The 16,863-nt window shown below is 31.6% G+C and overlaps 1 protein-coding gene across 2 annotated transcripts in view; it reads left to right on the plus strand.

The window, feature by feature from the left end:
• The first annotated feature begins 1,444 nt into the window (after window positions 1-1,444).
• The window catches only part of LOC143249503 (E3 ubiquitin-protein ligase arih1-like), a 70,255-nt gene continuing 54,836 nt past the window's right edge, over window positions 1,445-16,863 (plus strand). The window contains exons 1-2 of one of the 2 annotated variants that reach the window (XM_076499446.1): window positions 1,499-1,682; window positions 2,118-2,359. In XM_076499446.1, coding sequence (XP_076355561.1) covers window positions 2,132-2,359 — 228 coding nt within the window. In that variant the 5' untranslated portion in view covers window positions 1,499-1,682; window positions 2,118-2,131. Of the gene's footprint in view, window positions 2,360-16,863 lie in introns of both variants that reach the window. The other variant, XM_076499445.1, reaches the window with a different exon arrangement.

Consider the following 16,863-nt stretch of genomic DNA (forward strand, 5'->3'; position numbering starts at 1 on the left):
ATAAAACTTAAGTTTTATCCAACTTCTATTTCATTTTCACCGAAATAGCCCCATGTTCTTTCAAATTATCAGGTGAAAATAACTGAACTAACCCACATAAATGATAACGTATTAGTTTATTTCCCTTTTAACGTTTCTACACGGGCTTTTAAGGTAAGTTATAAGCCTAAGTAATTTTAAAAACGAGTTTAAAACGGAAATACCTGAATTAATGTAAATAATAAACAAACTTATACGACTTTACAAGTGATTACTCGACCGACTGCATTAACGCAAGTACTGATAAAACATTCTCTGACTAATGTACTCTGTGTAACCTTTACTGATTCACTCTGCTACTTTACTTAATTTATTGATTAACTCACCTTACTTATATCCAATAATTCTTTAAGATAGTTCCCCAATTCTCTTGTTCATTGATATTCCCAAATATTCTAAGGCTCCCATACATATGTATATATCATAACAACATAGTATATCCAAATACCACAAGAAGTAGTCTTATTTAAGTTTTCAATATTATCGGGATCAGGTGGTGGGCGTGTCGAAAGGTTAAATTAATCTAATTTATTTGTGCTTGATTCCAAAGACAGTAGACCAATAGACCTAAGTTTAAGAATCGAGAAAAAGACAAATAAGACTACAGTTAAATCAACTGTATTTTTCAATTAAAGTGATAACTTAAAAAAAAAACAATATCAAGTTCCCATCGGTAACGGTGGTGGTTGACACTTTTCAAAAGCTTGAGAAAAGAATTGATAATTTCCTAAAAAATAAAGGATGGGTTTAATTTGCATTTTTCTTTGAATATATTGTGCAGATATAGACTTTAGAGACCACATGGTCTCTTATTGTCTATATTTTAAAAAAGAATATCTTGAGTTAACAGAATTATGATTTCTTATTGCGATCTAGTTATGGTATATTTTCATCTATATTACTGCTAAAAGTGGTCGTATGTGGCTGTACTGTGTTTGATTGAATATATTTCTAATTGCTTTTAATGTTTTTAGAATAGTTTATTTTTTTCATTTTCGCGCAAAGCTACTTGAAGCCTATCTGCGCTAGTCGCCCCTAATTTAGCAGTATTCAATTGTTCCTGATTTATCTAAATGCATAAAACATTTCAATTTATTTGAATATGCTCTTTATGCATTTCAATTCTAGTTAAGTTAATACATATTTATTTGATGCAGAATTGTCTGGTTTACTATAATAATTTAATAAAACGCAACATAAATAAGAAAAAATTACAAAATTTTATGTTTTATTAAATCGTACAAAAATAAATAAACTTTATCAAGTTTTGAGTTTTATTCAACTGTTATAGTAAATCACACACTCATGAATTAAATAGGTTTTGTCATCTTAACGAAGAATTAGCATGAAGATATATTAATTAATGATTAATTTCGCGTTATCTACTTATTAGCTACATTCCACTAGATAGCGTCATATAAATTAGTGAAATAACGTCACGAGAATAAACAAGAAAATCAAGATAGGCTAGGTTTAACTACGCGAAGGAAATGTTAACGTAACGAAATTGATAACATTTGAAGGCTTTGTTCCGTTAACTTCAAAATTCTTGTAAAATGTGAATGTGTCAAAATTTTAATATATATCGAATATCTATTTATACTTATATGTATATATATATATATATATACACCACACAAATAGTATGTTATTCTGAACTTATTTCTATATACTGTAAAGTAAAAAATAGCCTTGACTTTGCTTCAGAAGTTTGAAGCTGAAAAATAAGCCTAAAGACAGTACTGTCACTGTCGATATACAAACGTTAACCAAAACGTTTGGTGTTAAAATTTTCCACAGGCTTTATTACTGGTGTTATTTGTTCGCAAACTCTTGTAATTACACGCTTTAGTGCGCGAGTTATGGCATCGACATTTTAATAGTATACTGTAGGCCTTGGATTCAACTTTAAATGTCAATGAGTAACGTTAAAAAGTAAAATAATCAAGTATTTAAATTAGATCTAACAATAGTATTATAAGTATAAGTAGTAATGCATTAAACACTATAAGACATAAACAGTAAGTTGTAATTGTCACATAAGCATTAACATATAGTTCGGTAATCGTCACTACTAGCATTGTTTAAGAAAATGGACTCTGAAGAAGATATTCCATATGACACTGACTCTGGAAATGAATCCAATGGCTTGGATGATTGTGAAATTGATGGTTTGTCATCAGGAATCGATATTGAATCCACAGCTGCAAAGGGAAAAATGGAAATTGAAGAAGAAGAATTTCACTATGAAGTTTTTTCAACAGAAGAGGTTGTTCAACATATGATTGATTGCATTAAAGAAGTGAACACAATTGTTCAGGTAGGTTTTAAAAAATTAAAGGAACAAGGCTAAGCATTATGGCAAACATTTTAAGATGCCCTTTTGTACTAATTGTAGTTATATGTGTTTTTTTGGGGGTCACTGACCATCACTTACATAACTAAAGTGCTAGAAATGAGGTAGATTGAGAAATATCTTATTTGTCCATTACTTAACTAGGCTTATGCTGATAGTCTTAATTAGTGTAAATTGTAATTAAAATGTTATTGTTATAGATGGTAATGGCACACTAAATTAAGCATGTATAATTGTATCTCAACTCGAACTTAAGTTACATCAAAAAATATTTCAAACCTTTGCCTATGTTTCACATAGGTAGAAAGAGTCAACAATAGTATAAGTTAACCTTGATGTGGATTTGTATCCATAATTGGTTTTAGTTTTCACTCCTGTAAAAACTGATTTAATTTTTAAAACAATTTACTTAGAGCAAAACTGAAGTTAATTTGGCAGTTGTAGCTAATTAAGTTTACTTTTCATATGTATCTGCTAATAAAGATTAAGTATATTGTTTGATCAGTTGGGTACTTTCATTATTAATTATACTTTGGCTGCAAACGTAATAATATCTCATGAGGTTCAAACAGCTGGTTATATTTATGTTAGGCCTATGTAGTAGCTTTAATCTAATAGTGAAAATCCACATTTGTTATATAAATTTTAATAACAAGCCTTGGAGGGTTTTGTTGTCTTAATTTTTACCTCTTCTGTGGTAATTTCTGTGTGCTGAAAATTTTTTCACAAAATGCCATTTGGACTTTTACTTAGGCAAATAATTTTCATTGAAATTGAGTCGCATTTTGTGATGCTTAAAATATTAACAACTACTAGAAATAAATTTCTTGAGACCAACTATGATTTGAAGGTCTTATCAATCTTTCTAGAACTCGCAAGAAACAAACTGTTAGTGTATAAACAGTTAACAAGCTGCATAACATGTCATTTGTGGTTATTTGTTTGTATGTGCACTTATACATTATTTTTCTTTATGATATTATTTATTCATTGCTGTGGCAAAAAGAGGTTGTGTAAATGGTCCAAATGTATTAGTAAATTTGGTGTAAAGAAACAATGGCAAAGCATTATAGAAGTCATCAAAAACATGTTTGAATAAAACTTGGGAACCACCAAGACAAATCACAGGCTTCACACTAAGTTTGCCCCATTTGTGTCAAAGGCATGAGACAATGGACTAAAGGTAAGAAAAAATTTAGCCTTTTGGAGTTCCAGTGTCTTGGCATGAATCTAGAAACCACAGAGATTTGCTTATGTAATATGTAAGGCCATAACACTCAAACATTTTTTATCTTTCAATATGCTATAAGGCCTGTTGCTCATGAACCTGTACTCATTCTTCTGGGGACTCTTGATGCAGTTTCATCTGATTCTAAATGTAATGTCAAAAGCAATTATGATAGAGTTTGTTATCAACCTGAAACATCTGGTGTGATACAACTTTTCATACAAGGTAAAGTTAATTATTTAGCAGGATATTTAGGCATTCAAAATGTTTCTTCAGACATTTGGGGTCCAGACTTAGGACTGAGAACTTACTTTCTAAAGGGTTATCATTTTGCTGGTACAGAAATCATGAGAAAAGAATTTGTGCCTTACTTTTTGGAAAAAAAGTTCACTAGTTTATTGCTGGATTAAAACCAATTCCAGGAGCTGTAGTCTATGAACCAAGTGAGTGGCAATTGTTAATTGATTCTTCCAAAAGAAGTCTGAGAGGTATTTTCCTTCACAATGATAATATACATGCATCTTTTGTTATTGCTCATTCAGTTCACTTGAAGGGTAGGAAAATATTGAACTTTCTCACAGTAAGATCAAATACAAATAACATTGCTGGCTACTCTGTGGAGACCTAAAAGTCCTTTTTTACATTGTTTGGCCAGCAATTTACTTATACAAAGTTTCCATATTTTCTGCTTAAGTGGAATATCAGATTACAAAATCAACACTGGATTAAGAAGAAATAATCATGCAGAGTCAGCCTGATACCAGGATAGAAAAAACATTGAATGTAGAAGTTTGGTTGACACAAAGAAAGTCCTATTACTTCCACTTCTCATAAAACTGGACTTTATGAAGCAGGTTGTAAAGCCCTTAGACAAAGGTAGCAATTGCTTCAAGTATTTATGTGGGGAATTCCCAGTTCTTTCAGAAGTGAAACTTAAATAAATGATTTTTACTGGGCCTCAGACTAGGAAATGGACTTTGGATAAACAGTTCTAAAGGACAGTGAGGAACATTGGGAAAAAAATGTGGATTGCCTTTATTGACATTGAGGAAACAACAAGGACTCAAATTATGAAAATATTGTGAGTTACATGCTTGATAACTCCTGAGAGTTGGGGCATAGTATAAGCATGAAAGTTCATTTCTTTATATATGTAAAAATGGCTGGTATGGGTTGAGAAAGCACTATGTAGAGGAGCGAACAACATTTCTACAAGTGGGTTTTCTCTTCATCATGAATTATTAGTTCATTTCTTGCACTCACACTCAATGAGAGGAGATATCAGGGAAGGTGGTGCATCAGCATGATGACTGGTTACTGCAGGTTGTTAAAATGAGATGTTTCAGACACAATACATAAAAGAAAGACCGCAGTATATAGTTTTAAGATTAAAAGACATAACTTCACAAAATAAAAATTGGGTTGAATGAGGGTGCATACTAATCTGACATCAGCTTTTTTTCCCTTTTCAGTTTGTATTTTTGTTAACAAACAATAAAAAATGTTCATTGTGGTAAAGAGAATAATAATTTGATCTAAGGAATTTTTTTTTCTCAATTTGTAAAATATCCTCACATAACAGAAAAATTATTTTCAAAATCTGCATAGCTGAATTATGGAAAATTCATTATTTAAAAAACAAAACTTTTATGGAATTTAAATTCACATGCCTGTGTAATTGGTGACAAGTTAAAAATTAACATAATTATATTTGATGTAGTAAGTACTATACCAATATTATTAGTGAAAAGAACTTTAAATAAACAAAATGAATATATATCCACATGCATATAACCATTTATATTTATAATAAACAATATGCTGGTTAACATGTTGCCCTTAAATACATTTTTTTTTAGTAACATAAGACATACTGGAGAAAAAACAGGCCTTCCAATATATCCTATTTTACTACATATTTACTACTTTCTTGAAGCTCCATGCTTATCCCTAATTTTTAGGTAAAATTCCCATTCTTTCCTGCCTGTTCAACTACATTTTTTAAAGATTCTATGAGGTTGAGGAATAATTCGTGAGCGTTTTTAAATAATTTCATTCAAGCATTACATGCAAGACTATACAATACTTCAATGCATGAACACATTACACCCTTACACCCAAAACATTTATGATACTTTATTTCATGTAATACCTAGGTATATAGTATGCATTGTTTAAACAAAATTGCAAGAAATTAAATGCGAAAAGCAGATGGTGTCGAAAATGCTCGATTTTGTCCACTTGACATTCCATTTAATGAGCTGAAAATGAAAGCAAAAATTAAAGACAAATGAAAATCAAACACACCATCTATTAGATCAAAAAATTATCTACCAAATGACATGAAATATTTTGCTAAAGCATTTCATTTATGAATATATTTTTTTAACTTGAAAAAACGCTCACAAATTATTCCTCAACCCAATACATGAAATGCAAAACTTTATGTAAAGACACATAGCTGTATTGTAAGTATAATATAATTTCCCCCATAATTAATATAGCAAAGTGTTTCAGAATCTGACAATTTGTAAAAGTTACAACTTTTTGGTTGGATCAGGAACAGCTTTTTTTTTTTCAAGATGATTGAGCTGTCTTCTCTACTTTCTTCTGAACTTTAGATTGAAAATAACCCCCATCCCATTGAAAATTAAAGGGTAATCAAATGCACCTTTACCTCGATGCATTTTGAGTTTTCAGTTGATGTATGTGCACCAGCCTTTGTTAAATTGTGTTTGACATAATTATTGTTTACATAAGCTTTATTTGTGCATTGATTTTTTGTGTTTGTCACTTCAGCCATATCATGGAATGGCTAGATTCTGATAGTTTAATAGACATTGATAATTTTAAGCTATTCTAACAAGTGTATACTTGGTGGTGTTTTGTTTTCTTTCCATAGCAGTGTTGCTTGAGACAGCCTCTTTAAAAAAGTTGTATATTTTTAGGTTAATGTAGAAAACTAAAATGCTACATGTAAATTTTCAAATCCATCACCAGTTATGAACCTATTTAGAGAATAACATTTATGAACATTCATATTTATGTCACCCATTGCTAAATGACCAATTTCGTGATTTCTGTAGTATTTTACAAATAACAGTAGCCTGTGATAACAGTGAGAAGCAGTAGATTATAAAATCAGTGATGTCGAGAAAACCCACTTGTAGAGATATATATATGCAAAAATGGCTTGTTTGGGTTGAGAAAATATTTTACGTAGAAGAGCGAACAACGTTTCGACCTTCTTCGGTCATCGTCAGGTTCACAAAGAAAGAGGTAACTGACCGGAAGCTGGCCAGATGTTTGAAAGGGGTTGTGTATATATAATTTACACAATTAATTAAATTATATAATATATAATTTTATTTATTTTATTATATATTATATATTCAAACATCTAACACCGCCCTCTACATTTCGACACTCAGGTACACAACCCCTTTCAAACATGTGGCCAGCTTCCGGTCAGTTACCTCTTTCTTTGTGAACCTGACGATGACCGAAGAAGGTCGGAAACGTTGTTTGCTCTTCTATGTAAAATATTTTCTCAACCCAAACGAGCCGTTTTTGCATATATAGTAGATTATAAAACATACAGTGATATAAACACAAAGAACTGGCTAAGGTGAAGTTTAATTATAAGGAGTGAAAATTGTCCAATGAATCAGAATATGTAGGTATCTGTGATGTATTTTTGATATTTTAATGACTATGACAGTAGATAATTGTGTAAAACATGCCAGTGAGCCCTCTATTTAATTTAAAATAACCTTACTTTTCTCAACTAAAGGCTCTATTTTTTAAAAACCTTGCTCTGCTGGAATTCTAATTTATCTGGGACATTTTTTAATGCATACAGTAAGAAGAAATGCTTGTGATCATCCAAAGATTTGGTTAGAATACACTTCTGAGTGCATGATTAATATGACTAGTCTTAAAATGTAAAAGTGTACACAAAACTATGTTACACAGAATAAACTAACAGTAATCATTTCTATGTCATATTTGATGGTAAACAATATATACAGGATAATAACATGGTGAAAACTTGTCAAAAGTAATTTTGTTTACCATAGTTAGAATTAAAAACATATTTCTACCACAAAACTACTTGTACAATTTTAAATAAGCCTTTCAGATATCAGAAAAAATTCTGTTTTAGAGTTATTCTTTAAATAATTTTCTGAGTGTTTTAAGGTTAAATGTGTATGGACAGACATTAGGTTTTTATTGCTTAAGTACTTGAAGTAACCTGAATGGATTGAATGGCTTATCTTGTTATTCTGAGGTCATTATAACATAAAACACAGATCCAGATTTCAATTACTATGCAGCAGAAATAATTTATGTAAATTGGTAGCTTTGGCACTTGTGTGTATAATTGGTTATATGGCTCGGTTAGACATAACTGTGTGTATAATGAGTGTGACAAACTTGCCTCTAGGATGTATAATACACATTATCACATTCAAATATCTAACTGTTATTTTGTATTAGAACTATTTCATTGCAAGAATGATTTAAATTAAAAATTTTATACTTAATGACTACTTCAAATACTTGAAGTTCCACTGAATGTGTGTTGTTTTTGTTTTTTGGCTTAGTTTAGCAGTTAACATAAATACTGGATTTAAGATTTAAGTTGTAGATGTATAAGACAATATTATAGAGAGAATGACCTCTTGTACATACTTTTATATATTTATTTATTAAAAGGTCTTGTTTTTTTGTGGTAAACAATCACTAAAATTAGAAGATTAAAATTGATAGCAATAATTTTTGATAAGGTTACTATACTTGGTTTTGTGGAACTCAATGCTTGTTATATTTCTTTGTATAGACTTACTAAGTTACATCACACAGCTTTTAGGTAGAATTAGAATTAGTTTGAAGTATGGCTGAGCTAAGTATATCATGATTTTCTGTGACAATTAAAAAAGTTAACCTTCAAATATTTACTGTTTGCTTTGGCTTGTTTGTAATTGAAGCAATTCTGTACCTCTCCTCTAGCTTCACTAAGCTGACTTGGGTAACAACCATTGTATTTATTATTAGTAATCTTGTAGAGTCAACTATTAAATCTTCTCCACAAAGTAAAGTTGCAGGGTAGATCCTGCAAACCATTCTTAACATTAATAACTCTGTGTGAGTTAATCTCTGTAGAGAAAACCTCTGTACCAATAATTTTTTTTTTTTATCTAGGTTACTTAACTTTATGGTATTAACATTTGTTATGTCCTGCAAGGCAAATGTTTTATGGAGTCTTATCACTAGGTTTTAGGTAGAATTAAAACTTATTTTGGATGTTGTCTTGGTTTTCATTTTACCCTTTTGAGAAATAGAAATAAAAAAATACTCTATAACGAAAAACACTTGGCATTGGCACAAAGACTAAGTAATTGATTATCAGTATTGAGTGAAGATACTATGTAGGTTTCAGTCCATATCCAATGAAAAACACAGAACTCAGATTCATAATCACATTACTCAACAAGCACTTTGTATCGGGTTTGAAGCCTCTAGTAATGACGCTGACCCACCATTATCCTCTCTCATTAAACAGTGTGGAATACAAAAGTGTTGCCATGACATTGAGGACATGTAGCTAACAGAAGTGTTGATGTTAGAATTTGAGATCTAGGGAATATGTGGGTGGTTCTTGTGGAATCTATCTTTTGCAGAGGTCTTCATGGTTAAGTTGATGTTGGTCAGTCCTCAGATGTATACAGATGACTCATCTTTTTTCCAAGATTTCTGGAACTGTTCTGTATGCACAGGAAGATTGCCTTTTATTTGGAGCCCCAGATCTGCAATTTAACTTCCCCTAGTAAGTTCAGAAACTAAAACCTGGACTTTAGGAACAGGATGATAGAAATCTACTGTGGTAAACATGATGTAATTGATACTGACTGCACCTCTTGCTCGATGTTAGTGAATGTATTCCATAAGCTGTGGGTGCTGTGTCTTCCTTCCATGTTCAGGAACCTTGGCTTGCTTAACTTGTGACTTCAGCTTGTTCTTTGACTTTTGCCAGAGTTGAAGGGTTACTTCTTTGGCATGAAGTTCTAATGCCACCAGACTATTACAGTGATTTTCAAACATTTCTGATACCTTAAGTTTGAAGGTTGTTGTGTACCTTGCTTGTTTAGCTGGCATTATAATAGTTGAAAAGTGTACCTCAAGACACCAGTATCAAAAATCCCACTTTCTTCTTTGTTTATGGAGATGTAAACTAGAAAATAAGACATTTGCTATGCCCACCTGGCACATTTTTTCTTTCATAAGTTACTAATAGTTTTCTTTGATATATTATACTATATTATTTACAACCAATAGAAAAACAGAGATTTAATCTACCAAATGATATATTACACTGTTTTCTGTATAGATTATTATCTATATCATCATTTTAAAGTTTTTTTCATGGAAATTGTATCAACAAGTTTGAATTTTAGCTAGAAAGCCAGAAATATTATGAGTTATAGGACCCCATATAGAATTAGGGTAAAGAAAACAACAGGAAAATTATAAAGTTTTGTGAAAAAATAGATGTTTAATGTTTATTTAAGAGGTATTATGCAAATGAAATTAAAATTTTTTTCAGGTGAAGAAAAGTACTTTCAATATTATCATCAGAATCTTTTTGTACATTATCATGCATATCGTTTATGGTAGTAAAGCAAATTCAGTTGTTTGTTTGTGAAGATTAGGGTGCTGTTTATATTTGGGAGCTTATTAGTCCTGATATGATAACTTCTGTGTGCTGGTTAGCTATTTTCTTCTTGATGTTACTATACTATTCTACCTTAGAGACTTTCACACTACAGGCCCCCAGAAACTTCCAACTTGAATTCACATGAAAAATGAATTTGCCCTAATGCATGATGAAGTTTCATGCAGCAAAACCCTCATCCAATTGGAGTTTGACATGCCTCGTTTTGCAAATGTTCAGTATACATTCATGTGCAAAAGTTCTTTTTCTCAGCACTGTTGAGAGTAGACATGCACCTTTTTCCTGAGACTTGCTTACTTAACAATGTCGACTATGTACTTTCAACCTTTCAGTATTTGTTATGCTGATGTGAGTACAAATATTACTCATGGTTATCAACAGTTTTGGGAAGTTCTTGCCTGTTGAAGTTGGAGCAGTCTTTATGTATTAGAAAAAAGGTTGAAAGCATGGTAAGAACAAAAGTAGCACAATATCTAACATCATGTGGTGGGGTCCATGTTGTCTGTCTTTTGTTTCTGACACACATTTCTTTTCACATATTTTGTAGCTGAAATTGAGTGACTATCCACTCAATACTTTTCTACCAATTGAATATCTCCCAACTTTCCTACCATATGTAAATCTTCTACCTGTTGTTTCCTTTCTTCTTCCCTGTTAGTCTTATACCTTTCATTTAGTTCAGGTTTTAATTCATTCCTGCTGTTTTATGCCCTATCCCTCCTGACCTTTCAAATAGCATGTAGAAGTTATTGTTTAGGTGAAGTTTATTCTTCATTAACACATCTCATAGGAATTAATCTTTAGACATTGTTTATTACATGTCCTTGTACAGTATATTCCTTAACTTTCACTACTTAGACTAATGTTTAATTATTGTTATTTACTCTTCAACATATACCATCTAGTATATTATGTTCAGTCATTGGTTATCTCTCTTTCACATGTATGCATATGTGCTGATGGGTGATCATATTTACTTCTTATAATGTAAACATAGACATTAATGTTTATTTACAGTTGTTTGATTTTTCACATAGTTAATATTTTTCTGATATATTACTCCTTAACACAGGCCTCAACAAATCCTAGTCACCATAATGACTAGAAATTTCAAAGTACTAGCATTTTCTCCTGTTTTATTTGTGCATAGGGATGTGATAAATAGAACTCAAATCTAGAAGAGTTCTAGACTCTTGGAAGTCTGGAACTATTTTTGAATTCTTTGAGCGTGAAATTAAACTTTGTAGAGTTTTAATGGTGGATTCAGTATTTCATGTTTCTTCAGGAATGAAGTGCTGTGGTTGCACAACAAATTACTGATTTTGCATCATTTTGTTTATCTTCTTTCCCTCAATGCAACCAATGGGTACACATTGTTAGACTCATACAGGGTCAAAAGTAGTTAATTCAGGCAATACTGTCAAGTCGTTCTTGATATCTTGATCATTAGCATATACTTGTTGCTGTGAAATTAAATAAATGTATCCCCCATTTCCTGGTACAAACAACAGTGAAGTGTAGTGATAAATAGATTATACCTATTCTGAAACAACCTACTTGGCTTATCAGTATTGCAAAGATTTTTACTTTCAGTCATTCAAGAACACACCTAAGGTTTTGTTATTTAGTTCACTATTTGAATAATGTTATAAATTGTTGTTTAACATCTATTAATTGTATAATAGTTTAATAAAGAACAATGTTTGCTAGCATAAAACTCTGTCTTTTGCCTTAACCACACAACCAACTCAAAATATAGTCCATAAGTTTTCTATATTGGACCTGACTGCTAGATTTGAAAATATTTATCAAGGACTGTCTTAATATATCCAGATAAAAGGTGATGTTTATATTGTTTTAATTACTTCTTTACATGTTTAGTCTTAATTCATTATATTTTGTCAAGTGTAAATAAATATTCATGTAAGTTTCTAGTTCAGTATTCTTTAATATGTATACCTAGATGTTAGTTTATGCCTAGATCATTACTTCTTCACTTGCTTACATGAAAGATAATACTTAGTCTTGCTTACTTATTGTTTGCCATGTACTCATCTGTGATAATCTTTAGATCTACTTAATTACTCCTTGACATGTCCACCTGAAATGTAAGGTTTATTACTCCTTACCATGTCTGCATAGAAAGTAAGGTTTATACCTCGTTTATTACTTACTCACGTGCACACGTGGAAGATAATGTTTAGCTTTGGTTGATTATATCTTGCATGTTTTCTTGTTAAGGTTTGATTCTAGTTCTGAAAATGGCCATAAAGAAGGTATTGTTTTGACATGGTTCACCGAAGTTGATGTTTTACTATGGTTACGTACTCTTTACTATGTTCCATTTAGAATATTGTGTTTAATCATGTTTCATTGATTCTTTTTATACACACAACATTTAATGATTAGAAAGAGTTGCTTATTCTTAACAAGTATGCATTGATGTTAATTTTCGGTTCTAGTTCTTTGTTTAACACATATCACACCAAGTATGTTTGTTAGCCATAGTTCCTTACTCCTTATGTCACTTAGAAGGTAATGTTTCATCACAGTTCATTACTCCTTAGCATGTACATGTATTAGACACTATATGTTTGTTAGCCATAGTTCCTTACTCCTTATGTCACTTAGAAGGTAATTTTTCATCACAGTTCATTACTCCTTAGCATGCACATGTATTAGACACTATATGTTTGTTAGCCATAGTTTCTTACTCCTTATGTCACTTAGAAGGTAATGTTTCATCACAGTTCATTACTCCTTAGCATGTACACGTAGTAGGCACTATTTATTATTGTTAATTGTTCCATATTGTATATACAAAAAGTAGTGTATACTTTAATCTAGTTCCTCCACCATGCATACTTTGACAATCATTTATAGTTCTGTTTCGCTATCCCTTAATATGTACACATAGGAGATACTTCAATATTGTTTATTCTTCCTTAACTTGTAACACTTTAACAATTATTTATAGATTTCATTCATTACTTCTTAAAATGTCCACTTTAGGATTAATGTTTTGTCATAGATTTTACAGCATATTTTGAACTCATGAATGACAGAGTTTACTTCTTTTCTATTATTCCTTGATAATCACACACAGGAAATATGAATTTATTATAGTTCATTACTTTTAGCACTTATTGTGGAGAATCCTCACTGATTGGGATCTGAAAGTGGGTGACAAAAGATGAGTGCTTCTGTGCTGAGAAGTGGAGCAGAGTGTTTCCTAAGTGTAGTACTGACTGCCACAATCTGTCTCAATACATTACAATCTCGAAGTGAATTTTGGGCACACCTTTTACCTACTTTTCTTTTTACTTTGCTACCTGCAAGGACATGGCCCTACTGATTTTGCTTGCAGAGTTATTAATATTTTGTAATATCTAATTATGATATATCACCCATTAACCCTACTCCCACAGCTAGTGATAAGCTCTTCATATCTCATGGTTGGGTGGTGATTTCTTAAGTATCCTTATTTTGTGTCAACTACTATGCCATTATCCTGTGACTGGCTTGAACTCTTAGTATTTGATGGTTGAGAAGCCAAGCAGATATATTTCAGATGTGCCTTTTCCATATGCTGGTACTGACCTGTAGAGTCTCGTAATTGAGGAGAAAAGCACACTTAGTACAGTCTGATCATGCCCCAAACTTACTACACTGATTGGCTTTCTGAAAGCTTGCATGCAAGCTCTCAGGCAATTGTATTCCTTTTACACCAAACCTTGACACATTTCAGGCTTCTCACCTGTACCTATTATACACCTAGAAGAAGAATATACCATGATTAAGATGAGTTGCAGTATCCAGCAGATGTGCCCTTCTGGAGCCCTTGCTAATAGGTGTTATACTTCATGAATTTTCTTCTGAGACTCTTGGAAAGGGGCTCTGTCTAGGTAGTTTTTGCACTGGTCCATTTATCATCTCAGTATGAGATTTCAGTTAATTTGTTCATGGAGGTTAGCCATTGTATTTGAAGTTAACATTTTTTTTACCCAAAAACGTATTTCCGAAAGATACTTGCCTCTGTACACATTATCACTCTTCACTTCTAGTTGCACTCTTCTTGACAAGAATGAGAACTCTTGCATGTGAATGTACACCCTTGTGCAAATTAATTCAAATAAATAGTCATTTTACAATATTTTCAGGATGGTGGCCAGTGTAGACTCGTTCGACCTGCTGATTTCCTTTAATAGTAATATTTTCACACAGACAGCGTCATCAGCTGTGTTTTGCAGTACGGTTGATCTATTTTTGGGATATATGACGAAATTTTGAGGAATGTTATGTCATTCGAAATTGTGTTAGAAGGACAAGGAGACCAGTCAACAAACAACTTCTTACCAATTCAATGAAGAAAAACATAGTATCAGTTGGGTCTGAAATACAAGAACTGGATGCAAGAACAATATAGGAAGGTGTTATTCAGTGACGAGACTCATTTCTTTGTATAGGGTCAAAGAAGTCTGCATGTTTGCAGATCTCCAGGTGAGAAACTTCAAGAATCTCACATCAATCAGTTCGTAAAACATCCCTTGAAGAAGATGTTTTGGGGCTTTTTCAGCTACTATGGTGTCAGAGGCTTACGTATCGTAGAAGGTATGATGCGAGGACCACAGTACATCAAAGTTTTGCAGAGAAGAGTTGTTCCAGAATTGCAAAAGAGATTTCCAGATGGATCTGGCATTTTTCAGTAAGATCTGGCTCTGTGCCACACAGAAAATAATGCTAGTCTACTAAACAGTAAACAAAATAATTTGTTTCTTCAAGATCTACACTAATATTATTCCATATACCTAATAAGAGGCCTAGCTTCACAAATAAATAATGCCTTAGCATATATTCCATTTACTTGTTTAATTTCTCTTATATATGGTATTTCTTATATATCTGGTATTTCATTGAAAATGCAGTGTTATAGTGCTGAACCAGCTGGCTAACTCAAGAATCATTCAGTCTCAACTGTGAGAGTTCCATTAATATATTAACAGCTACTCCACCTAATTGTTACATTATTTCCTAAACATTAAAAAAAAAATTCTATATGATAAATCATGTGCCTGTAAAATGTCATCTGATCTGGAATAAGGTGAGATGTGTTTGCGTTATAAAGTTTCATTAGTCCATTATCTGAAGCTGTATGTTTAGTGCTGAAGAATAGTGTGATGACTATTTTATATGCACTTGCACATGTAGCAGTACCAGAAACACCTGTTAATGAAAAAGCCCTTAAAAACCTAGCTGCATTATACCAAAATCCACTTTGTTTATTGATAATAAGCTGTACCATTATATTATATCAGTTTTGAAAAAAATCAATAGCTGTAAAAATGACGTATGAAATAGGAGCTATGTTCTTGTAATGATACTGTTTGTGTAAAAAAAAAAATCGAGACTTGTGTGGTGGAAATATAAAATGATAAGATTGTTAACAAAATAAAGAAACCTGGATGTTTCAGAAATTTTCTAATTATTTAGCATAAATTCTTCAAAAATAGTTAACATATTTAACCTAAGATGTTCAGGTAAAACTTTCAATAAAAAGAGAGAGTAATACAATCTAAATTACAAGAATAAAAGAAATGAAAATAGAACAAACACAGGTCTACATAATAATAGAATGAGTACCATAAACCTAACTGCTGTGCAAGAAATAGTTGAGTATTTTTCATTAAAGATAGCCAATTAACTTTTACCTGATTATGTCAGTTGTATATTTATTTTTGATGGGGTTCATATTCTTTTAAAATCAGTAAATTATGACTTTGAAAATGACAGTACATAAGATCCTGGGAATTTGTGGAATTTATTTTTGATTATACTCATGGCTTATAAAAGGTATATTGTTCTTATGTTGCCTTAAGTTTCTGTATGTGACATTGTGAAATACATTGTCGTATGTTATTTCCTATAATCCATCCAAGTTGTTTAGGTACAGTTTCCTTTTCAGCTCATACAATGTTAATAGCATTCATATGAAATTTTTTGTAGGAAGTTAAATTCATGCCCTGCCTGACAGGTCTTCTGTAAAGAATGATGTCATAGATAAGAATTTGGTTGTATCTTTCAGTAGTCAGGATGCCATCAATTTTGTATAGATTTTCAACACAATTGGCTGAATTGGAACCCACACTTGTGTTGGTTTTCCAGCATGTTTCATTATAAATGTTATATATTTACATTGGTACTCTACTTCTCTCTGGCATTGAACAAATTATTGTTGATTGTTGTTAAATAAATTGAATTTAGATAAAGAGCATCCAACTACAGCTTTGCTCATCAAAATGTTTGAAATATCATACTCATTTCAGCATTTTGGTTTAATTATCTTTCTGAAACAGTGGATTTGGAACACCAATGCATTCACTAATGTCATTTTGTACTGATGTGTTTCTTATTGTGCTAGAAGTAGCATTCACATTTGTACTTTTGGTATGCCACTAACAAGCTCTCTACTGGATTACAATGTATCATGTAACAGTACACTCTGAC

Source organism: Tachypleus tridentatus, chromosome 4 (genome assembly GCF_004210375.1).
Source record: "Tachypleus tridentatus isolate NWPU-2018 chromosome 4, ASM421037v1, whole genome shotgun sequence".
Lineage (NCBI taxonomy): Eukaryota > Metazoa > Arthropoda > Merostomata > Xiphosura > Limulidae > Tachypleus > Tachypleus tridentatus.